Source organism: Anguilla rostrata, chromosome 14 (assembly GCF_018555375.3).
Source record: "Anguilla rostrata isolate EN2019 chromosome 14, ASM1855537v3, whole genome shotgun sequence".
NCBI lineage: Eukaryota > Metazoa > Chordata > Actinopteri > Anguilliformes > Anguillidae > Anguilla > Anguilla rostrata.
The window spans coordinates 15,661,892-15,687,668 of record NC_057946.1 but is presented as its reverse complement, the minus strand read 5'-3'; the positions used below and the strand labels follow the sequence as shown (position 1 = coordinate 15,687,668).

Here is a 25,777-nt window from a genome sequence, read left to right as displayed (position 1 = left end):
AAACGTGACTCTAAAATGGTAAGTAAGGGCTTTAAAAAGGCATCATCGTGCAGATATGCACTTCGCACCTCAGTAGCAAAACTAGGCAAATTTAAATTTAAAACAACACCTTGCCTGGCTGAAGAAACCCTTTGATGATAATGTGAGAAAGCAGAATGCGTGAAAGAGCTATGAGTGGGTTACAGGGCAAAAAAAGGTGAGACCTGTAAAACTAAAGACTCCGGGTGTGATTTCACCCTCCTGCTGAGATGCTGGTAAGGATGAGGTCATGCCTGAGCAATGCTTTCCTAGGGGGAGCTGTTTGGTGTTTTCCCTCTGCTGGTCTGTCCAGAAAACTGCAGCTACAGGAAGGCTGGCAGCCAGTCTGCCTCTAGAACAGTGTCTATGCTGCGCTAACACTGCAGTCGGAGTCTAATTTTATTCTACCAGCAGTCCATACTAATTTTATGTGTGTAAAACTATGTGTAGACTGTGGCTGCATTCTGACATGATGGGCATGCACAAATGATCTGAGATTGCATACAGTATATCTATGACATTAATCAATAGTCAGACTGTGGACAACAACAAACTAACCTCAGACATTTAAATTAGGCTTTTTTATTTTTATCTGGCCCTGAAGCCATGATCTCAAGTAGGCGTGTGCTGTCATACCAATGAAGACATTCTTTGTATCCAATTGTGGTGCAGAAACATACCCATGTAAACTGACAATGAGGCTGATAATGTTATTTCAGAATAACTATGCTGGTTCTTTCTTGTCTCCCAGCTACTGATTATGACATTTGCCAGTGCCATGATATTCTTGGCAAAGTAAAATAACATTGGCAACGCCAAAACTATTATACGCATGCCAATGTAAGTCGTAAAACGTAGGAGCAGTTATTGACAAAATATCACATACGAATGTGGTATAAAATAGAATTGACCAAATTCAACTGCATTTTTTGCCATTTATAAATTGACCAATAAACCAAATTGTACATTAAAATTAGATTTAGGTCATTATAAATGCTATAGGCCTTATTGTTGGAATAGAGAAATGCATATAATCTGCCTCCTGTGGTCAGCTTGTGCAACTGCGGCTGTGAATTATCAGGACACTGTGCCCCGACTGCATTCACCACCAGCAGAGCATCGGGGCCGTCCAGGTCACAGTCCCTCCCGACCATTGGAAGAAAAGACCATTCTTTTCAAGCTAATTTTATTAGGGTCTTAGTCTCAAAGGCACAGTGCAGGATGGAGGAATAAAAAGCAGGAGAAGATGCTATAAAGGTCGCTCTGCCACCTTTGACATTACAGGTACAGGATTTCATCAGCTGCCTTTCCGGACTTTCACCTTCAGCAGACAGGAATAGCAATGGAAAATTTTTATTTTGCTTAAAAGGAATGTGAGGTATGGATTCCAAACCTCTGAAACTCGATCTGTCTGGGCCAGTGAAAATGGAGGTCTGTTAGTCTGGGAAGAACATCCAACCACAACAAGACTGGAAAGGCTGACCACATAACTGCATAAGGCACAGCTAAAGCTACTCAGATATAAAGCAGACGGAAGATAAGAATAAAAACTTTAAAGAAGAGCACTCACAGGCTCGCCTGGCAGACCCCTTGGTCCGACCTCACCATCATCGCCCTGTGAGAAGGAAACACAATTGTTAAGCCAAAGGTGAAGTTTCACAACCAAATCAACATGCCATATTGGGAAATTTGTCCAGACTGCTTGTTGAGTTAAGCCATGTGGTACTAGGCAGTCCAGTGACCTAACCAGACAGGCAAACTGCAGTGACACAAAAACCATACAGAACTGAGGCAGGATCAAAGCACAGGGATAATGGGAAAGGGGAGGAGGAGATGGTGTAAGGGTGACATCAGCCCAGCTCAGAATGGTCCTGAATGGCCTCAGTCTGTTGATCTTATGAGTAATTTCTCCATTCCATTTATGAATTTCATCACACAGCAGTAGCAATGAACTGTCACTTGGAAAGAAAGAATGGGAAAATCAGGGGGTGGGGTTAAAGTGAGAGACCTGAGGGAGAAGAAGTGAACAGGGAAGGGGGGGAAGTGTGCTGCTGTTTAAGTAGAGCAATAAGAGGAAGAAGATGAGAGGAATGGTAAGGGTTGAATTAGTGGGGAAAGCATGTTTGTGGGAGATAAGAAGGATATAGAAGGATGACAGAACTGAGAGGGGGAAGTAGAAGGTGGATAACAGAGGTTAAGAGAGATTAACTAAAAAGCTGAGAGACAAGGAAGGCTGATGAGTGGTGGGGGAGGAGGGAGGACTGTCAAAGCTCTTACTCTTTCACCATCCTCTCCTGTTGGTCCAGGAGGTCCCTGTGGCCCTGCCTCGCCCTAGAAACACACAAAAACACACATACCAAACATGCACCAATGAGAGAAGCACATGGTCATAGACCACAGTCACATTTCATCAAGCAATACAGGCAGAGTTCATGTTGCTGGTACAAACATGCATTCTGTACACAGCAGAAGATCTGAGTAAACATGGGAATGGTTAACCGCTGCTCAACTTCCTTCAGTTCTCACCATAGAAGGCTTTGCCTTGGGTAGTACACAGCCAAACACAACACTAATGCAACTCTTCACCAGTACCAGAGAGTGAACTGTGTCTCTACATTAACACAGCGAAGATATGAACACCTACAGAAACAACATGGATTGGAGTGTTCTATGCAACAGGCTCTGATACAAGGAGATTTTTTTTGTGTTTATATCATAGCATTGATTCTTTTCAGCAGAATCGAGAAATCAACCATTTAATGTCTGTGTTGACAATATTTGGCTTGCCACTCAGTGCTGAAGTTCTGAATGCTCTTTCGCTTTTCGGCTAAGTGTACGGCAGATATCCCCAGCCAGCACAACAAACAGGCGCAAGTTATCACAGGTCATGGTGGTGAACAGCCAACATAGGACACTGTACACATCACTAGATGAGAAAATAATGGGTGGCTCATATTGTTTGGCATGGACAGACACTCTGTCCCTGTCTCCCTGAGCTCATGTCATTGTAACTGAGCTCTTGCCATTCTGTACATGGTCAGCTTGAAGAAGTGGGTCTAGTCAGGCTTGGTGGATTTCCTTGTAACCAGCAATATTCACAAGTCTTTCTTTGACAAGAATAAGGTCAATCTCTTTGGTTCTTTGACATTGTTCTCTACCCCTGATAGAAACACCCTGTGAGCAGAACTTCTGGGTCAGCGTGGTACATATAATACATCACAGCTGACTGTAACAATAAACCCACCACTACACTAACAGCTGAAACAACAGAGGTTTACACAACAATAGCATTTATAAACATCTGGGCTGCAATTTGCCTCATTGGTCATCTGTTCAGGGGAAGTTTGCTTTAACTAAATATTATATGGGATGCCATATTTAAAACCATGGAAAACAAAGCATAGCAACAAAACAAAAAAAACAGCACTTACTCTGTGTCCCTTTTCACCAGGTAATCCGGCAAGGCCATCGAACCCTCTATCACCCTATTGTATGAAGGAAACAGATTTTTAGGTGTCCTTAAAACAGTAGATATGCTAAATGGCCACACTTCATAATAGCCATGCCTCAATATAGGCAATTGACAAATGCTAAAAATTAATTTAGAAGATGTTCTTATCGAGAGTCACATACAACAGAAGTGCATCACCTGATTTATATAGTACTGTCGGGCCTCGCAGACAACATTTCCAGTACAGTGAGTATTCTTGTAATATTACTTGCACTAATACAAATGAACTATATTTTAGTTCTGGCTTCGCTTCATGAGGGTGAGAGACTAGGACAGATCCATGGGGTGGTCTGAGTGAGTAATGATGATCGATTCACAACTTCCAGCATAATGGATGAGAAACTTTGGTTTGCTAGCCGTCTTGTTATATGTCGATAACGTGTGACCTAGGCACTTTACCTTTGTTCCTGTCAGTCCTGGCATTCCTCTGGCTCCATCTGCCCCAGCCCGACCCTGAACACACAATAACAGTTTAAATACATTTTATATTATACATTTACTATTATTACTATGATTATAATAATCCTTCTTCTCATTATTATTATTATTATTATTATTATTATTATTATTATTATTATACATTGAATACATTTTGGATGTACAGTACAGCAGCAGATATGCTTAAGCTGATGAAAGCATCTCCTCTTCTTCCCATAGTGTGTTGAAATATGTTGCAATTTTACCAAAATCCAGCATACATTCTTGTGCTACACCAGTGGAAGAAGAAAGCCATACGCATATTTCTCAGGTACCATGTCCTGCATCCTGAAGGCAGCCGTCCATATGTTTTATTTATCAGATAAACAAGCTGATTTTGCAGAGTGTTTGTGGCATGAATGTGATTCATAGTGAAGTCCCATTTCAATCTGTGGTAATTTATTTCAGGAAAACATTCTGCCCTTTTCTCATTACAATCCAAAAAACAAAGGATGTACCTTAAAGGTAGTGTTTTTCAATATAGCGTCTCCATTAGTCCCATTTTGGTACACTTGTGTTTATTCGTTTCAGACATCCACAACAGCAGGACAAAGAACCGTCAAAGGACCTGGAATGCTTTTCATCTTGTTCCTATTACACTTCCCTCAATTTCAGTCCATCAAAGCCTCGGAGTGGGAAGTGGATGAAAAAACACAGGGGCTATGAGTCCAGAAGGGGCTCATAAAAAATTCTGGGACTGAGGTAAAAGAAAGCGGGTGTGGGATTGGCTGAAAATCATGGTCTCAGGCTTGCCGAAACTCAATTCTGAAGCTAGAATACCAGCCTTGCCACGGAGGTGATGCTGCACATGTCATTTTAAAGGTGACCCCATTGGCAACACAAACTGCAGAACTGACTCACCCGTCTTCCTGGTTTCCCTGTAGGCCCAGGGGACCCCATAGGGCCACGAGGTCCCTGCAAGACAGACGAAACAAAAAATATGACAAAACTAGAATGACAAAATTCTGCAAATTGAGGGTAAATTATTTAATAACATAAACAAAGATTCTACAAAGGTGCATATTTTCTACATTTTACACACTGTTTTTAGAATATTTATAGCCTATCCATAATTGCAAGGTAACTAAACCAACACTGCAAGCAAGATCAAAGCCTGAGGATCAAAGTTATTTTCTCAGTGTCTATGGGTCTTAGTTTTATCTTGCTGCATTGGCAGTTTCACAGATATGCAAAAATGCCATGCTCGTAAGCTTCACTGGATCGCTGGAAGTGCAAGTGAAAGGAAAGGCACGGAGTCCTGAATTTAAAGCCCAGAGGAGCAGGGATTAAGGCTCTGTGAGAGGCTCCATTCCCCTACCTGTGGACCACTCTCCCCAGACTCTCCCTTCAGTCCAGAAATACCTGGAGAACCCTGGGATAGTAAGACACCAACAAGTATTAGGGAAAATATTGTATGGATGAAATCAAACAATACAAATCAAAGCAAGTAAAAGGAAAGAAATACAGGATATAAGATTCAGGAACCAGCACATACCAAAGGCCCGGGCCTCCCAGTCAAACCCATTGGTCCTGTAGGACCCCTAAGAGCCAGCTGCAGAAACAAAATGATAATGTTACACACAAAAGCATGTTCACAAGGGGAAGCAGTCAGGGAATGTACTACAGTTACATGTGTGACTCATGTGCGTGTGTGTGCGCATGTGTGCATGTGTGTGTGTGTGTGTGTGTGTGTGTGTAGGTGTGCTTGTGTGTGTGTGTATGTGTGTGTGTGTGTGTGCGTGTGCATGTGTGTGTGCATGTGAGTGTGTGTGTGCGTGTGTGTATGGTGTGCATGTGTGTGTGCGTGTGTGTCCTTACCCTGGCCTGCTGCATGAGGGCTTGCATCTGGGCCTGCTGAGCTGACACAGCAGGCCCCTTCTGTCCTGAGTCCCCTCCTGCACTGAAGCGGAACTGAGGGACGAGAGAAGAAAGAAAGCGAGAGAGAGCTAAGGCACATGATTGCAGAACAAACTGCAGTCAACAATTTGAGAAGTGGAGCTAACAAAGTACTCCTACAGAGAACAAAAAAGGAAGGGGGGAGATAGTGTAGCCCCTCTGCTGTATGAATACCATGAACCGTCAGAAATACTCTTCCCCTAATCATCCATTACCAAGTAACTTATTTATTTAAAAAGTATCAACTTCATGAAAATCTATTGATTGTACATACATGAAGAAAATTTAACTCATAAAATATTTTAAATGGCTATTATATAGAGTGTATCGCTCAGAAATATAATAATTGCTATGTTTTCATAAGGCAATAGTGAAACCTTTTTTGTCTGATCAATCTTTTCAATTTCCAGAATTGATCTCTGATTAGAGCAGACAGACAAATCCTCAACAGTATAAGGAAGGCACTTAGTGCTTCCTCTTCTTGAGAGAAATTTCCAGCAACAAGATTCTGAGATCCCAAGAGCCTGCAACATCCGCCCATTTTCTATCTGTTCTATTTTCACTGTTCAGCTGCAGTCTGAGTGCTATTCTGCCCTTAATCCTGTGCTGCCATCTGCTGGATAACTTTAGCCCCAACAACACAGGCCATTTATATTTAGTTGTGGACAAACCAGAGCCCTGGAAAATACGCCACTGCAACTTTTTTATCCTTTATTGACATCAATGAAATCATGTTGGCCTTTGACAAGTGTCCAATTTCAGTGTTGGAACCTAAGCCAATCAAAATGATGTATTTGTTAGCGGTTAAAGGAATTCAAGAATGCAACTACATCAGTAGCCAGGATTATTCAATTTCTTGGTCCAGGGCATGCTCTATGTAAAATTTTACTGGAACAGGTCCACATTAAGATGGTCTGAGAAATATGTAAGCTCCAAGCCAACATCATTTCATTTTGATAGTCATTTATTGGCTATTTACACATGAAAAATGAAGGCCATGGTGCTCTTATGATCTATGAATAACCTGTGAGGCCTGAATTCTTTCTGTTCACAGCCAGGCTGAGCCACCTGACAGGCCTGCAAGCAGAGAACATGGTGAACAGGGTGTGCTGCAGACACTCTCACTGAGCTGTGTGTGTTCCACACTGTCAAACAAATCACCAAACAGCCAAATGAATGATGAACAGATGAATGATTCATGGGGTAAATTACTGGGACATACTGGGATGGGCTCCTGTGACCATGGGAGTACAATGACATTTTTATGCATTGCATTCTGAAAACAGTGCTGTGAAAATCTCTGACTTAAACTGAGATCAGTAAAAATTTTCACTTCGAAGATTTTATGAAGGATAATAGCAAGTTGTACATCAAACTGAAAAGTGAGCCTCTAAACTGCAGCAAAGGGAAGGAGACATGACAACACAAGCAAACAACACCTAAGTACAACATCAAAATGGGTTCCTGTTATGTACGCATTTCAAAGGACTCTAACAGCCCTTTTCACTTGCCATTTCAAACAGTGGACATTTAGAAAAACTGACTGTTTTCAGTTCTATGATCACAGAACTTGAATTAAAAATATAAAATACATTTTTTTTAAAGGTTGCTGAAATGATTTATAACACAGCAGATATCCTCTGAAGGGGAATTAAGTTAGTACTGGTTTCTATGGAGAAAGAGGGAAACAAAAAAAATAGATATGGAGACTTGACGTGCAGTTCTGCTTCAGCCAGCACTGTCTCAGTGGAGTAGTTGAGTGAAATGTACTTCTTGGCACTGCTCCAGGGTTTATATAGGCCCTATGCTCTTTAGGCTGCCAGCAGCAATTTCAGTGTCCAAGAGAAAGGGGAAGAGAAGACATGCAGCTCTCTGGAGAGATTCCCCTGCCATCACAATTCACACGTCTCAACACAGCGAGCGGAAAGAACACGCTGCTCCAGCTAACATCAAGGCGGGTGTTTGTCTCACCTGTGGAGAGCTGTCTGAGATCCGGCCCACTCCCCTTTCAGATCCTCAATCTGATCCCCTATCTAATGACCTCACTGATCTGGGAACAGCGATTCCCAGCACTCCTTGGTGGAGAGCTGGTACTGCTGTTTATTTAATCAGACACAGTGGAAGTGGAGCGGAATCCAAATTCCCCGGCGCTACCTGAAATCCCTCAACTCCCACATGGGATTTACAGGGGAAGGCTGCAGAAGCCGTTATGGGGAGGGGTGTGGGCAGGGTTTTCAGTCTGCAGATGCTGAAGACTTTTTTCTATTTTCACTTTTTGGAAAAATATCTAGTGTCGTAATAACACCATGGGAGTGGCAGTTGTGTGTGTTTAGATTGGCTTGCTCTGCAGATTCTGTGTAGTGAGCCAAGGTCAAACCATGTCCACTGAGAGATACTCAGGACTTGCTTAAAAATCTGACCATCACATCTTTATATATTACTACTTTACTGCCTACACTAAATGGAGCTATTTTCTTTGCTTACTCAACTCAGTATAAATATGGGCTTGAGGAAATTAATTGATCTTTATAACAGTAAACACATCCATTCAGGGACTGGGGAACTAAACAATAGTTCCTGAGTGGCTCAGCTGGTAAAGGCAGTTGCCATGAGCACAGCATGGGTCCTACAGCTGTGACATTGCAAGTTTAAGCCTGGATAAGTCACTAGGCAACAATGATGGAGTCCACAGTAGTTGAAGACAGATGTTCAGGGGCAGGATTTTAAGTTAGCCAGGGTTCCTTTAAATACCACTGCATGAGTAACTCCCAAAAATGTGCGAGGAACCCACAGATGAACAGCTATCATCTATGTGAGCTGCACCTTAACTCCAACTGGATCTAGCTCCCCTGTAATACTGCCTGTGGTGTGGAGAATAGTCACCACTGGCTAGTGCATGGTAGTTTATTGGAGGCTGCAGTGCCCTTGGGTATCGGTGGCACAGCAATAACTTGAGAGACACAATTAGAGATTCCAAATAGGGGATAAAAGAAACAATGGGAGTGCCAGAGGGTGGAGCTACTGTGCTGAGACAGACTTTTACACAATCTCCTCTAAGCACTCCCAGGCTTAGTCCAGAAGCATAGGGTGATGATACTCCTGCATTCCAATAACAGAAGAAACTCTGACTCTCGAAAACCATAGTGCGATAGATGATAAAAAGCAGTAGTGAGATAATATGGGAAGAAGAACCCCCACAAACTGGGAGTTTATGCTGTTGTCTGCAATGCTAGCTCAGAGAACATCTGTGTGGGGTAACAGGTATGTCAAAACTCACCATGAGGACAAACACATCAGCATTGTTAAGTCTATCATACCGATACCATTCAGAGGGAATTTGTGTAATTACAGCAGGGCCATAGCGAAGGCGTATGCACACTTGTGAGCATTTACTTACAGGCATCATTAAGACAGTCCCTGGGGGGCCTGGCAGGCCATCAGCACCGGGCAGGCCTGCGCGACCAGGAGGGCCCTGTAAGAAAGATTCGCACATCATGTTACATTTCCATCTACATTGATTAAAGCAATATTTTAAGGATGTATCCACAATCTATAAATACACATAAAATAAATAGGAAGTGCGTGTATGCTTTGTTGTGAGCAGAGTGGTCTATCCAACATTCAATTCAGAGCCCATACCCTTCCAAGTTACGTTTCTCACAGGTACAGTATACAGTAGTGTGTTTGTAAAAATCAGACTGGCACTGAGTGCCTCTGTTTGAGGAATACATAGGCTCTGGGACCAACTGGCTCTATGTAATTATTACAGAGAGTCTCGGGCTAAGCATGTGTTTGCCGATTATTTTGACTCTGGAACTGAGTGGCTTTATGTAATTATCACTGAGACTCAGAGATGGAGAGCCTCTGCAAGGATCAGTGACAAGTGAAAGTCAGAGGCTGTTTGTGAGGGACAGAGCATACTGCTAGGAAAGCTGCAATAATCTCATATTATATGTAGGACAGATGTTACACTCTTTCCAAACTATGCTCTGCTCCAGGGCTTTTGAGGCATTATTGGACCGTACTCATGGAGTGGTTCTGTGGAGAAAGAGCTGTTTTAAAGGCTGCAAAGTTACTTCTTTGGCATAAAAGCCCAAGTCGTTTGAGTGCTCTGAGGATACACAGTACTCACCCTATCTCCAGGATCTCCAGCAATGCCTGGGGATCCAGACGTACCTGGGGGCCCAGGGAGACCCTGAGGATGACATCAAAGCTCACTTCATATCAATAATAAAACACACATGCACACACATGCACACACACACGCACACACAGACACATAGATACACATTTAGCTTTCTCATTTATCAAACACACCAGGAGATAGGTGTCTAACAGGAGGCTAGGGGATCTGTCAAAGCGTAAATCAGTTCCCTATCCTCCTTCAATACATTCTTCATGTTATTCTTGGCAACCACTGCTGGTTTCTGTGTTCCCAAGCACCTTGAGGTCAAATAGCACACAAGAAGGAGCGTGTCATAAATAAATGTGTACATCCCACTCCCTTACAGAGAATCTTGGCGAATCACAGCCTTCCAGAACTCTACTACGACTCCCACTATTCCATTTCATAATTGACAGCGATACATGCCAAAATTATTCAGAATATGTTTTGTTAAAGTCTCTTCCAAAAAACCAATAGAAAACAGCATCTGCAGGGGACGTGATGATAGCCAGGATGAGGCTGAGAAAAGAACAGCGTGTGAGAAAGAGAGAGAAGGAGGGAAAGAAGGAGAGAGAGGGCAGGACGCAAGAACAGCTGTATTCAAATGAGTCTGATTGGCTGTAGCAACTCCCGAAAGAAACAGAGGGAAAGACGGAGGTACTTACGGTAGGGCCTTCAGGACCCGGCGGACCCTCCACCAGCATTCCCTGCAATGCAGAAAACACAGGCACTTCAGACATGTGTGTCAGGGAATGAAGAGCCCATACAGGTGACAGCCTGCCCGCCGTATGACATCATGCATTATGCATCAATCCCATTTAAGGAGTGGAGCACCTCCCCTTCTCTCCACCTGTGGAATTATTCCACTAGTAAGTATTTGATTTATGGCTGGTGTGTCCTTCAGCTTTCCTCTTTGTGTTTGTGTGTGTGTGTGCGCACGTGTGTTTGCTCGTGTGTGCGTGTGCACGTGTATATGCATGGATTTGTATTCGTCTGGAAAAAGCATATTCAAATTTTAATACAATGTACCATTCTATATAGGAAAACAGCGAGGAATCAATCCAGTAATATGTCATTAAATTAATCTGATTTAGAAATCTGATTGTAAAACCAGGAGTTTTCTTTTTACCATCTGGTGGTGTGTGTTCATGTGTGGATTATAGAGAACAGCTTGCTTCAGCTACACAGGAAGCAAGTCTGTCCAAGAAGATTTGTGTTGTCCAAATCAAGCCAAGATTAAGCACAATGCCCTTCCAGCTCTCTGTGTGAAACAGAGAATGCAGAGCAAAAAACAGACACTACGGGCCTCAGCCCTCTCTCTCCCGATGGCTGGCATGACATGCAGAAAATCTTCATCGACATTAATTGGTGTTTACTGAACATGGTAAGAATTTCCTTCCGTGTGGTAGAACTAGCATATTGGAAGACCCCATCTGGGCTCCTTTGTAGCTGCAAATATAGAAACCTACAGCTACTGTACCATGTTTTCATAGTCAACATACTTATCCAGGCAACATTTATTTTCCAAATAAAAATAGATTCACAGCCTCCTACAAGTCAGTTTAGAAAATACTGAAGGCTAGATTTCCTAGCGGAGCATTATTGGATTGGTTTTAAATAAAACAACTCAAAGAACAATATGATAGGAAAAAGGAAACTATGTGGGTAGCACTTAAGTCACTAGACAAGCCTGAAGATATGATTTCCCAGAGTATACAGATAGGACAGGCGTTCAACGTTCTGTTTTGGACAGATGAGAGGGCTCTTCACAGCATACTCATTTTAGAGAGACAGCATGAAGGCCAGCATCAGCCTTGAGGAGATCTATCTTTCAAGCACTTTACAAATTTTTGTTCTCTTGTGTCATGTGTACCAAAAACCAATAACAAAACCTCACCAGCTGCACCAGCTGCACACTTCTCGGCTACAAAGTATTTACTTATTTATTTAATTATTTACTCAATGAAACTATATACACAGCATGTGGAAAATCTCTTGAGCAGGGATCTCCTTGGATTTGTGGTCTCAGAGTAGAATAAACACAAGACAACTGCATTCTGTGCTTTATAATGCTAATAATGCAATGAATTTGGGTATAAGCATCTACGATTTCAATGATCCATATTTATTTTATATGTGTGTTTGTGGATGTGTGTATGCTACCACACATTAGGCATCAATCCCATTAAAGGAGTGGAGCTCCTCCCTTTCTCTCCACCTGTGGAATTATTCCACTAGCAAGTATTTGATTTAGGGCTGGTGTGCCCTTCAGCTTTCCTCCGTGTGTGTGTGTGTATGTGTGTGCATGCATGTGTGTGTGTATGTGGTTCACATGTAAGCGAGTTCCCATGGTGCAATTCAAGCAGTTGTGGCTAAGAGAATCCATTTGAAAGCTGAAAAAATGTATGCATTTAACCAAACCAAACCCATGTAAATTCACAGATTGTTCTATTTGGTTTGTATTAAATACATGACATGGTTTTCCTTTAACCCACAAACAAGGCTTTCCAAGGCGAGGGAGACAGTCTCATTAGAAAAAGAAACATCAAAGCCATGAGTTACTCCAGCAAAAAGGAGTCTATTCCAGGACAGCCTGTCAAATGACGAGGTTCCGCTGAGTGTGAACTGCATATGGCTTCAGCAGACAGGAAGGATTAACTCTTTTTGCACCGCTGTATGAATGTATGTCATGCCCAGCAGACCTCTGGAAATTCACAGCCTGGAATGAGTTTTCCTGGTTTACAGCTCTGTGATTTTTGTGTGAGTGAGAGGGGCAGGTTCTGGCCTGGCCCAATGTATTGTGTAGTTAAAAGGCCATTCAGAAGAGGCCAGGTCATTCTGGGTGGTAAAAGATCTTAAAACAGCCTTGTAGCTTGGCTGCTGAAAAGACATTTACATAAAAGATATTTTAAGATATTTTACTTGAGATATTCTATTCTCATTAATACTGTGCATTACATGCCATCATGTATTATATCAGTGATGTACACTACAACATTGGGTCTGTGAAGTGTAGCATTGTGTGACATACAACCATCAGAGCGCAGAATCCCCAGCTATTTCTCTGGTCAGCTCATTTGCAGCTGGTCTCTCTGTGTTTATGCTGGCCTCCTGTATGTTTAGACTTGAAAGATAATACAACATACTTCACTGAAGCCATTCTGCAAATGTTTATGCTTCAGAACTGCCAGAGATTTAACCTACAATACATTTCAGCAGAATTAATATGTACATGAGGGTGCCCCCTCCTGTGTGTGTGCGTGTCTGTGTGTGTGTATGTGTGTTTGTGTGCGTGTGTGTGTGTGTGTATAAAAAATACAGTCATGAGTGAATTATTTTAAAACATTTGACATCAAGAGTAGCAGCAAAGGCTGAAAAAATTAGAAATCTGCAAAGTAGTACATCTGAAGACACTGACACAATATTCAGTGTATTACACTGTGGGTGCATGATTGTGTGCATTGCAGTGTAGTGCTATGTTTTTATAAGTGAGTGTGCTGAGTCACACACACACACAAATCTATGAGCAGTTATACTTACAGGTTCAATGACAGCAGGCTCTCCTTTCTGCCCCTTCTCTCCCCTGGCTCCGCCAACCTGCCAAAGATACATCATCTTTGTGTTTCATTTTAACATTTTTTTGAACAAATCCAGCTGGTTTATATAATATCTATAACTCAAGACTAACTTCACTTAGCAGTCTCACAATCTGTGGCCTTTACAAACAAAAAAATGAGATCCTACCTGTTCGTACTCATTCTGCACTGCTGGTAACTCTACATCTGTGTAGTCCACATCTGTGTAGTCATAGATGTCCTTTATCGTCATATCGTCATCATCAAAGGATTCCTCCTTGAACCCATCGAGATCTGTATAATCTGCTTCACCCTCCACGCCACCCGCTGTGCCTCCAGCACCAGCACCAGCACCAGCACCAGCACCAGCACCGACACCGACACCGGCACCAGCACCAGCCCCAGCACTCGCGGATCCTCCCCCAGTGCCTGCAGAGCCGACACTCACAGAACCACCCCCAACGCTCACAGAGCCACCACCGACGCTCACAGAGCCACCTCCAACGCTCACAGAGCCACCACCGACTCTCACAGAACCACCAGAACTCGAGGAACTGCTGCCACCACCGGCTCCATGCTCAATTCGGTAGTCCTCTCCGTACGCGTAGCCCTCGCCATAGTGGTCTTCATTACCTCCAACCTGCAGAGACAGAGAGACATATGACACTGCCAGTTGATGTTATTGCACCACAGACAAGAGAAACACAAGCTTTTCCCATTTCCTCACTTTCAGTCTTCATCTGTTGTTCAGGACACCATTGTGGTCCCAGATTGGGTGTGATTGACAGGCGACTTTGCACAAGCACAGTTTCAGTAAAACACTCTGCTCTGCAGAATAGGGCAGGAGCTGTACTCACGCGGGTAACGTTCCCTGTCATGGTGATAGTCGAGCTGCCTGTGGTGATCTTCTTGTCCAGGTCCACTCCGGTGCCCAGATTAATCCTTCCCCCAAGTCCCAGGTCCACCTCGGCACCAGTCACGGTACCATGGTCCACGCTGCCAGTGATGGTCACCCGTCGAGAGGAGTCAGGCTTTGCCGTGGATTCATCGTAGTAGGTTTCGTAGTTCCCATAGTTGTCGTAGCTTTCATAAGGGATGGTCTCCTCAGTGTAGGAGTCCTCCGAGGGGCCTTCCCCAGTGGCAGTCTCTGTCACCGAGGTCACAACCTTCTCCACTGTTGTCACCTTGCCATTGCCCAATACGTCAACCTGACCATGACAATACCATGTTCACAACCAAGTACAGTCCAGCAGGAGAGGAAGGATAAAGTCTTCTACAGGAAGAAGAAATAAATGGGACAGGAAGAGGAACAGGAATGAAAAGACCATACCTTGTCACCCTCAGTGATGGGTCCTGCAACCTCATCTGGAGCTGGGGATGACTCATGGGGCTTGGAATCCATGTCCTCATAGTAAGGGTATTCATAGTAATAGCTATCTTCCTCTGTGTTCTGAAAAAAACCAGGAGAGATTATATCCTGAGTCATCCACCATCAAAACACCTGTGAAATGCCATGTATGGGACCTAATCACCATATACCAAATAGATCTGATGCTGCCATTTCTTAGATGCTAATACATCTGATGGTCCATTCTGAAAACTTGGTACAGCCCCCGCATCATTGAATAGAGCACCATAAGCTCAAGGATACATTTTATTAAAGAAGAAGTGACTGGAATTATTTCAGAATAGTATATATTTAAAAGCCTTTGATATTGTTTCTGATGTTATACAAAGGCTCCTTCTGTTCATTTTCTTTGGTAATGCATAAAATGTATTGATGGCAACTCAAAATTGACCTTTTTTGAGTTCGCATTTTATTTACCAACAACAAAACTATCCTTTGCTAAATAATTGCCCCATTCTGCTTCTTCTAATAAAACTGTCAGGAATCTATTATCTTAGTCCCTGTCAAATAAAGTATTTTTCACAGCACTTTTTTTCCTTTAATCTGAAATTAATGCTTTGTCAATTTACAGTATCAGGCAGAAATAATTTGGTCGCTCACAGTATTCAAGAGATCACAAATGCATTCTTAAAGCTATCTTGATTTGCAAAATGAGGCAATGCCCACCCACATTGCCTCTAACTCCTGTCTGTGCAACACTTCAGGAGCAGATGTCACAAGGTAGAACATGGTCATTCACCTCAACATAGTGTTAATAGTGTTTAATATCCTAACTACCATATGTCATTTAAATGATTTATTCTTTGTTCATGGAAATGCTGTTTTTGCATTTTCCATTCCTGCTGACAACAGAGCAAGTGGTATAATGTTACTGGAGAAAACCATCTCTGCAAAGTCCCATTAATGATATATACCAGAACCTTCACTATCCCTCAAACCATCAGCTTCCAACAAAATTCCTGCTTTGCGTTTTTTTCTGGACAGCACATTCTTTTTTATTATTTTTTTTTTTACAGAAACTGGGTGTCACACGACTGATGGATTTAGTATACTGGAGGGAATCTGTGCCCCACATTTCGCCTTGCTCCTTTAGGCAGCAATGCTTAACTTAGAGGAAGAGTTCAGCTGAAGTCCAAGTTTAAATCTTTCGGTATGGGAAGATAATCACTGGGAAAACGGCAGTGTCTGTGCTAGATCTGTTGCTAATTGATAATAAGAAAACTAAAATGTGCAGGTTTGATTGTGGTCAATCCACAGAGGTTATTCTTTTAGATTGAAGTGAGTTTCACCACTTCAAATTCACAAGAAGGGAGAGCTAATAGTCAGTATATGTTTGGCATAGTACATTTTTTTTTTGTACATTATCTTTTATGAAAGTGAAATATATAAGGGACACTTTCATAAGGGAAAAAAGCCATATTTAGGTGTCTTGTACACTCTTTAAATTACATCTTACAGTATAACTGAAATTACACTTATCAAGACCGTTTTTATGGCTCTATGACTCATCTATTACAGAAATTAAATTATAGGACAGAAATGCTTTGTAACACTGGCATTTCCAGAAGTTTCTTGTTATGAATGGCAATAATTTGAGAGGCAGATTAGAGTTTATAGCATCTTCCTTTATTTTATTTATTTCTTTTTACTATTCTCTTTTGAAAAAATATAGGACTTGAAATGACAAACTCATGCTTTAACACATTTCCACAGAAAACAGCACAGAAATGCCTAGCAGTTACAATTAAAAGGTGATATGTTATTACTAATGTTTACATTTGTCTGAATGCTCATCCTATTGCTTAGACGCAAGAGCTCTGATGTTTAGTCTCATGTCTTCCAGCTGCCCTCTGTCTAAACTTTACCATCACCATTACTCCAAAACTGCAGGGTGGATATTGACCTCTAAGTGGTTACACATGGACAGATAGCACAGAGAGTCCTCCACGGACAGATGGAACAATCATATGAGCATAGAAAAGACCAGGACATTTTGAAAACCTGGTCTCCTTCAGACAGGTCTAGACCTGTAATACATGGAGCTCTTGCTAAAAAAAAAGAAACGATCTAGTGAGAGGTGAGGTCATCATCAAGCCAGGAATGGAAAAATGGAGCTGGAGCCCTGGCGGCTCTCTGGCCATGTCTATCAGAGCCTCAGTTTCATTCTGAACTCTGAGTAGAGGAGGGAACTTAACTGGGTTACATCAGCATACAGTGGAGGAGTCACAAATGTTGCCTGACGTGGTGCACAGAGAAACAAGCTTAAACAAGCTTTCAACACCATTTCTGCATATTTATCATTTCTCGTTGTATTCATCACTCAGATCTGATATCGGGTTTTTTTCCCCCACCGACAGCACATTAACACAAAATCTGTCAAAAGACAATCCTTCATCAGATTGGCCAACTTAGTACAAGTACAGACTGGTAAAACAGTACCTGATTTAAATCTCAATCCTGAACATGTGTTGGGACTGGATGGACAATAATTGCCAGGATAAAAATACAAATACATACATTAGAAGCTGTCTTTTGACAAGAATAGCTTGAACTGAAGATTTAAGGTCGCCTAATGAGACCATTTGTTTTAGCTCTGTCGTGCCAATATCAGCAGATGAGTTCAAATCCAGAAGTGGAACTTGTGAGTGAATCTTAGCTGGGTGCATATTGAGAATTATATGAAAATAAATGCACAGCAACTATTAACTGAATTAGTTCTTAATGACCTGAATGACTGAAGTAGATTCACTCTGAAGTACAATGAATGGGCTGAGGGAAGTTTACAAGGTGTCCACACTTACGTATTCATCGGCATTTGGGTCTTGGTTCTGAGGGGCATCTGGGATGGGTACCTCACAGTCAGGGCTGTAGTGTTCACAGTAGTCATAGGCTGCCCGGTGGTCTGCTACGATCATCAGCTGCTGAATGTCTCCCTGGAAAAGAAAAGGTATTGAAACATGATAATCCCGAAACAGGAAATGGGAACTGATGAAATCGCAAACCGACAACGCGATTTTGCAAACAACTGTTTCATTCCACCAAGCTGAATCTCACTTACAATGGGGCTTGCAACATGTGTATTTATGAACAGTGAATAAAAACTGCAGAAAGTGGGTCAGTTGCTGGGATACAGTATGTGACTAAGCGACAAAGAATTCTGTTTAAAATGCAGGAGGTTCCAATCATGTGAGAATAAGGATGCAGCACAGAGGAGTAGAAACTGGGCCAGCATGTGTGTGTGCATCCGTGTGTGCAAGTATACATGCACTCATGTGTGTGTCAGGGTTTGGTTGGGGTGGAGGGTGGGGGGTAATTCAGACCTAATGTGGATAGGGAATGTTTAGTCATAAATTCTACAAGGCAGTCCCTGTCTTAGAAAACTCATTCCACGGATCCACAGCACAACAAGAAGCCACAGTTAATTATTCTCTACTTTGCAAAAACAAACCAAAAAATTCAACCAGAATGCAAAGAATCTCAACCTTCAGAAAAACATAAGAATGTGAAGAGGAACACAGCCTTCAAAATGTTTTATTTTAAAAATAAATATTAAACTAGCTACTGTGGATAGTGGAATTTGAAAATATGAATGGATCTGCACTGAAAAACATAAAAAAGGTGATTTACAGTAGTCTTTGTAGGAAAGAGAAGAATGAGTTTGCGAGCTTGCCTGTCAGCTATGCAGAAGGCCCAGCAGGCTGAGCTGGGAGTTGGGTGTACATGCTGTACTCCCTCCTAACGGAGACTGCGTGGAACCCCACACTCACATTCCCCAGCGATGTGTAACAATAAGAAAAACCAGCGGCAGCCAGACAATGGCTGGTGTACCAGGAACATTGCTCCCTGTACACTGAGCTGTGTTCTCATGCAACAACAGATCAATACTGGGAGGCAGTCTGTGACAGAATATATACTGATACAGCTGCACACATGCACGCACGCACACACACACACACACACCCCATGCACACACACAAATATAAACAAACATATCAGACATATTTCTCACATATCAGCCCATAAGCACCCCGTCACAATTTTTGGTACATACACATTTGTACACCAAACCAGCCACTTACACACAAAGACTTATGTATACAAAAATGCTTTCTGGGTAAATGACTTGCTTATTAGAAGCTTTGTTCTCCCCCCTATTCCCACAACCTCTTTCTGGAAACAGAAGGGCAATATTGAATGTCCAACTCCACTTATTTCCCCTAAAATTAGAAGAGAAATTGCCTTTGTCTCCTAGAGGAATTTCAGATTTGAGTTTATTAAAGTTGCCTGCCAGAGGAATATTTTCCAAACATGATATCACTCAGCAAAGGACTATTACTCTTACTCTACTCCACTCTTACTAAAAAAAGACATTCAGAAGATCTAATGGAGGCCTATGCAATGAAAACATAGGCCAGACTTTCATTTATCCTAGTTAACAACCTAAAAGCCCCTCTGAATTATCACCGAACACAAAATTAAATTATCACTGGACACATAACTCAAACTTTATATAAGAACAAAAGATTCTACATAAAAATCACAGATGATAGTTTCATAATGAGTTGCGGCCAATTGCAAAGGCAAAGTGACTAGAGTTAGATCATTCTAAAATGAGCAGAAACTGGACTATCCGGCAGGAGAAAGGTCATGAAGATGTCTTTTGGCTCTCCATCAGCCATGGTATGTCTCTTAATTACAGAGAGATAATTTAGTGAGTTTACAGAGACACAGAGCAATTAGATACATATCTGCCCTATGATACTATCACTGTTCTTTGCTGCATCTAAGCAGGGAAACAGCAGGTCTCAACAGTACTGCTACAGGACTAGTCTTCCTCTAGGAAAACAGATATTACATAGCTCACCTGTGTACATACCAATATATTATCAGGGAGATGCAGGGTTGGTTGAAAAAGCATCATGCTTACTGGTGCCAAAGAGGAGTGTTGCACTAGGGCCACTAGGTTGAATGCCAGGGCCAATGAAAAACACCTGGGCTGGAGTAAGGGCTATGACATACCCGTCTTTAAAATGAGGCTGTTTCTGCACAGCTATAATCATTGCCACAGTAATGAGGTCATCAGTGCAGTGCGAACTTAATAGCATTTTCCGACTCCATGTTATCAGGGAAGGTGTTGCTGTTTTATGACATATATTTAGGCAGGAAAAACTGAGGCCTGTGTTTGATTGTGATACGTCACTTATGGCAATAGCACACGTTTACCGCACAGTGACGCCAGGAGCTAGAGAGGGTGCGAGACATCCTTGTGGGGGAAAGAGGGGGAAAAATGCAGGGTCATAAAGGTACCTTGGCTATGTTAATAGCACAGCACGCCTTTCAGTATGGATTGCACATTCACCTTTGTGAAGCGACAAGCCATGAAAATGCTTTTCTCTGTGACACAGGGCTGCCTGAAAAAAGCATGTGCATTTTGCTATGATTGGTGTGTTTGGCAACAAAGCAAACAATCAAAAGCGCTCCTTCCAAACCTCATTATTCACTTGCTGACACTTTTACTCAAGAAGCCATGTTTTCTACGTAGCCATAAACAAAGGTATAAACCAGTGTTCAAACAGGGTCAAGCAGGCCCTCGAGTCATCATCTCCACCTGTCCCATGGAATTTATGGGTGATTTCTATTTGGGGTCAGGTAAAGAGAGAAGAGAGAAATTGGGGGCAATAAGTTGTAACATTTTTGTACAGGAATCCACTAGCAGACTGGGTCTGCTTTTCAAACAGATTTCTGTGATCAAAGCAAAACTTCTGGAAAGTATAAGACAGCTATACAGAGCACATACTCTTTTGGTTTGTTTGTCATTAAAAAGAGAAATTAAGAAATATATTTCTGTGAACTGCATGACAGTCTGTGGGAATAATAAGGAGATGAAAAACATTTAGCTACAATTATGCTCAGGCTGAGTCGTGCAGCCTAGGCATCAGTATTTTGAGTCTGGGCTCTGTCATATTATTTGGACTATGACTGGGGCTGGCACATAGCTGGCACATACCCTCCTGTAACGGTCTGATGGGTTTAAGTTTGACAGCATTCCTTGGGTTACAGCTGCATAAATGCCCCTATGTACTAACAATTTCCTGGTGACTTAATTGAGAAATGTACAACTCCATCAAAGCTCTCTGTAGTACATGCTTGCAGCATGGAGAATAATCGAGAACTTGGTAAGGGAGCGTACTAGTGCACAAGGTTCAGCTACAGTGCAGCCTAAACAGGTGCAGAAGGATAATTAGAGGGACGAGGAAACTGTTGACTCCCTGCCCCCTCCAAAAAAATAGCTATCAGAACTGCATGCATTTGATTGCAAGAAAAATGTATGCATTTGATTTGCAAGGGACTCTATGTCAGGGGTTGCCTTTTAAAACAAGGCACTGATCAACACAGACTGTATTTTGCACTGTAGTGACATCTCTTTGAAGAAGTACAGATTAACCAAACAACTGCTTAACACCAATAGCTAAACACAATGCGGCATCAACACATTTAACTTTTATAAGAAGATTGTATATCGACAGTCTGATCCAGCTAACCTGAAATATAGTTTACAAAACCAAACTGAAAAGATAAGGTCTTTAATTATAACGTGCAAAAGAGGCACCCTGTAGTTTCCTGTTTTCATCTGGCCATTCACAAACACAAACAATAGCTGTGTTCAGAAATTATGGTCGACTGCTCAGATTACTGGCTTACAATTTAGAGGCCTATTTTAGCAAGCACACAACCAGAACTCTCGGTGTTAGTATCAGACAGCTACGTTTATCATTTTAAATATCACGTATCACATCAGAGCACCACTTACAACCCAGATGTCAACAATAACAGCCTGCCTGCCATAAACATATCGAAAGGACCTGGTGAAATATGGTTGCCTTGGTAGCCAGCAATTCCCACACCCTCACATGAAACCTGTCTGTGATTAGATGAGCTGTGATGTACCTGAGATGCTAGCGTATTCTGAAAATCTATAGATTGGACTAGACGTCATATCACGCGTCCACATATTATTCATAAATTATCTTTTTAGGCTGATAAAATATTGTTAAATCTTATTACATTTTCTTCTCTAAAGTTTAGCATCATTAGAGTGTGTTGATATTATGACATATTTTGTATATTATTATTATTATTATTATATTTTGAAATAATAATGACCATTATTTTAGGTTTGCCTCAAATGTTTTAATTGCCAGCAAAGGTATGCCCCACATTCTATTACTACAAGGGGTAGACTTGAACCAGCAGTGTTGAATTAATCAAAATGTAAGATTTCCTACAGATATATGAAGGCAAAGGGAAGAGTGTGTTCCTGCTTCACAGAAAATTTAAAGGAGTCCTGTAGTAAAGTTTCTCTCAACACAGCTGCTTTAAATCACCTCCCTTCCAGTGAAAATCTTTGACCAGGATACATCGTTATCACTTGAACAATGGGAAACATAAACATGCCTGCTATTCTATGAGGCTTTCCCTGAAACAGAAAAACAGACACCATGAACACTCCCAGTCAAGAGCCTGCTATGCAGCACAATGTCTATGATTCTTCGGGATTAATGTCACAAAGGCCTGCATGTCAAAGTTCAGAGGCAAGTTGCCATAATTTTGTCATTCCCCCTAGAATATCGGCCCAGGAACCAGACATGCCTGCACCCTCCATTACCATGGCAATGGGACCTTGGTATGCTGTCCTGACATGACTGCCATTGAGCCGGGCAAGAGCAGCAGCATTTGCCTGCATGCTCATAGCAGGGGACCAAATAAAGGCAGAACATTCACCCTGTGACCCTTCGTGTCTGCCATCTCCTTAAAACAAAAAAGGAGGCCATTCAGAGACCATGGGGAGAGAAAGAATGAACAGGCCCATTGTCTCCACATAGCTCCTCCTAATTTCACCAGGACTACACAGCAGCTGTACCAGTGGTAACTCAGAATAATCTCTCAGGATAGAGAGGAATGCTAGAACACCTCATAAAAACATGCTTGCATCATACAAATGAGACACAGGAACCAGCCTCTCATTGCAGAGTTAACTTTTTATATAGTGATAGGAGGCACAGTTAAAAGACTTGTTCTAGTGCAGTCAGGCTAAAGACATGCATATGAACACAACTGGTCTTCCTCAAGCTACATTTGAAAAAAAAAAAAAAAAACCCAGCAAATTACATCACAAATCCCTGCCAGTGAGAGGCTCAGAAATTTTCCTTGAGGAAAAGCATGTCACACCAGGGATTCTGAAACTTGGTCCGGAAGGCTCCCATGTATGCTGGTTTTTGTTAGAGCCAGTTCTTTATCAAGTAAGGTTGCTGAAAACATGTGCTCAAATGATTTCCTAATGCTATTAATGCTGGTTCAACCTATTTGCTATGTGTCATGTCCATACATTCGGCAAGTAGAATCCCACTGAATTCACCAGTCAACTTACAATTAAATGAAGTAGAAATGTACCTCCTTACTAGAAACAATCACTTGACATATAGGACATAAGCAAAACAAAAGCAGATAGTCAGCCTCAGAAATTTAAAATCCTGTAATGTGAAAATCGGACAATAGTTCTTTATGGTGCACACAGGTATTTCAGTTGAAATAATAGGTCACCCCTGAACAAAATGATCAGTTTCTATTTAAAAGTAATGAATAACTTGGTACAATCCACTGGTTGCTATCTTAGGTAAAACAAAAACCAAAAGGCACAAGGTTCCCCTAGGGCCTAGTTTTAGAAGCCCTGCATTACACAAAGTTCATGGCTTTCAGCAGCAGTGAAACTACGTGACCATCCTGGAGTGGAGGAAGTGTGTCACTTCTGCCACTGGGTCAGGGTTCCCAGTCCTTCCCAATTCTTAAACAGTAGCCTAACTTTTCTGGGGCCACAAATTAAATTTAATGTACATGTTATTCATGCAATTGTAGTCTATGTTGTGGTTGGTTCATTGCTTTAAGCATTGCATTACATTGCAGTGTGTAATTCATAAACTAAACCATTAATGAAATACTTGTACATTGTTTTAGATTGTGTGTATGTGTCTGTGTGTTATACAAGGGAAAATATGCACACAAATTTGTTAAATGCATAGGTAGTAATCAATAATACAGAACTGAAAAGTTTTTATTTTCTCTTTTGCTCCAATTGTCTCATCCCTCCTCAGAATTGTAGTACATTTTATATCCAGATGGGGGCAGGAGGGATTTTAGCCATAGAAAACCCAAAAAGGAATCTCAACAGAAAATGAAAATAAATAAATAAATAGAATCAGGCCAAATTGTAATCAACCGACTTGGACTCACGTGTCGGCTGCTTGTCTAAATGAATGAGAAAACCTAATAGGAAGCTGTGTCTATTTCCAGAGTCCAGACTTATAAAACTGTAGACTAATGAACGGAGCACAAGAAAAGGCAGAGCTTGCTTCATTTCTTAACAACCAGACTAAGAACTTCTTGAGAAGAACTGGGCAGACTAAGCACCTGTAAACCAAATGCTCTCAGCTGCTTGGGCACGCCCAGTTTCTAAGCAGGAACACATGTGGGAGCTCTCTCATTCCTGGCCCCTAGCAGCCAGAGAGAGGATTCACTGCAGGCTCTCCTGTGCTGTACAGGCATGGCGTGAGTTTGGATGTGGCGTGGTATTGCAGAGCGGGTCTGCTCCGGGGGAAAGGGGGCTCTGGAGGGGGGGCTCCTCATCATTCCTCTCATCCTGCCATTTCTCTTGACCTCTTTCCAGATTCAGCACAGAGGAACAGTTTGCCAACATGCATCGCTTCATACAGGAATTCTCTGTGTGTCTATAGAATTTTTTTTACAAACAGATTAGTTTGTATGTATGTTAAAAAGCTGCAAATTTCTGGAACAAAGTCTTATAGACAGATGTGGCAAACATTGACTTGTACCAAAGTAAGAAGAAAGAAATGAACAGCTTGTGACACAAAGCATACCACCTCACCTGTAAAACATGGTGGAAGTAGTGTTTTACCCAGGCAGGCAGGCAGACATCAAATGCAAGGGATTTTTTAACGAAGTACTAAATAATGACATTAGGCTATTTTATGTAAAAACAAATGTTAATTTGTCCAATTACCTTTGGTTCCATAAAATGTGGGGAATACATAGTATATGCAATTCCTCAATGAATCACCCATTTTGGATGTAAATGTCCTCAAATTAAAGCTGGCAGTCCACACTATAAATTTATGTGCATTGTTTCAATTCAAATCCAATGTGATGGAGTAAAGAGCCAAAAGAAAAGTGTTAGTATCCAAATACTAACGGATTGCACTGTATATAATACAAACCATAACATCTGAGTAATACCAGTGGGAATATTAAGGTTGAGCTTTTACAATTCTACATTTTTTGCAATTTTGATTGTTGATTACATTTTTATTGACTTTGTTTAATTGCTTGCATTCATTTGACTTGTAAGTTTGCCACAAGAGATATTAAGCCACTCCATTCACATGTACAAGGGGCATGTACACTATGAGCTCTGCCAGCAATATACAGCACTTGTGGGGAGGTTAATGGCCCTTAGAGTTTACCTTGGGCCAACTCATTATCCCAGCTGTGCCATAAATGATCATACTTGGACAGAATGTCATGGATTATATATTAGACACACATGCACAGACAGACACATAAGCACACGTGTCAAAGCAACCAGCCCTGGCTAACAAAGGACACATCTCACAAAGTGTGTCATCAAAAGGAGCCTTGGTAGATAATTATACACA

General features: G+C 41.7%; 1 protein-coding gene across 3 annotated transcripts in view; it reads right to left on the bottom strand.

Moving 5' to 3' along the window:
• Positions 1-25,777, bottom strand: part of col5a1 (procollagen, type V, alpha 1) — a 100,159-nt gene that overhangs the window by 32,360 nt on the left and 42,022 nt on the right. For 2 of the 3 annotated variants that reach the window (XM_064308872.1, XM_064308873.1), the window contains exons 5-20: positions 17,852-17,983; positions 14,973-15,092; positions 14,500-14,850; positions 13,812-14,282; positions 13,608-13,664; positions 10,733-10,774; positions 10,035-10,097; positions 9,300-9,374; positions 5,825-5,917; positions 5,502-5,558; positions 5,325-5,378; positions 4,868-4,921; positions 3,929-3,982; positions 3,450-3,503; positions 2,296-2,349; positions 1,589-1,633 (exon numbers count right to left, since the gene is read on the bottom strand). In XM_064308872.1, coding sequence (XP_064164942.1) covers positions 1,589-1,633; positions 2,296-2,349; positions 3,450-3,503; positions 3,929-3,982; positions 4,868-4,921; positions 5,325-5,378; positions 5,502-5,558; positions 5,825-5,917; positions 9,300-9,374; positions 10,035-10,097; positions 10,733-10,774; positions 13,608-13,664; positions 13,812-14,282; positions 14,500-14,850; positions 14,973-15,092; positions 17,852-17,983 — 1,776 coding nt within the window. Of the gene's footprint in view, positions 1-1,588; positions 1,634-2,295; positions 2,350-3,449; positions 3,504-3,928; positions 3,983-4,867; positions 4,922-5,324; positions 5,379-5,501; positions 5,559-5,824; positions 5,918-9,299; positions 9,375-10,034; positions 10,098-10,732; positions 10,775-13,607; positions 13,665-13,811; positions 14,283-14,495; positions 14,851-14,972; positions 15,093-17,851; positions 17,984-25,777 lie in introns of all 3 variants that reach the window. The other variant, XM_064308874.1, reaches the window with a different exon arrangement.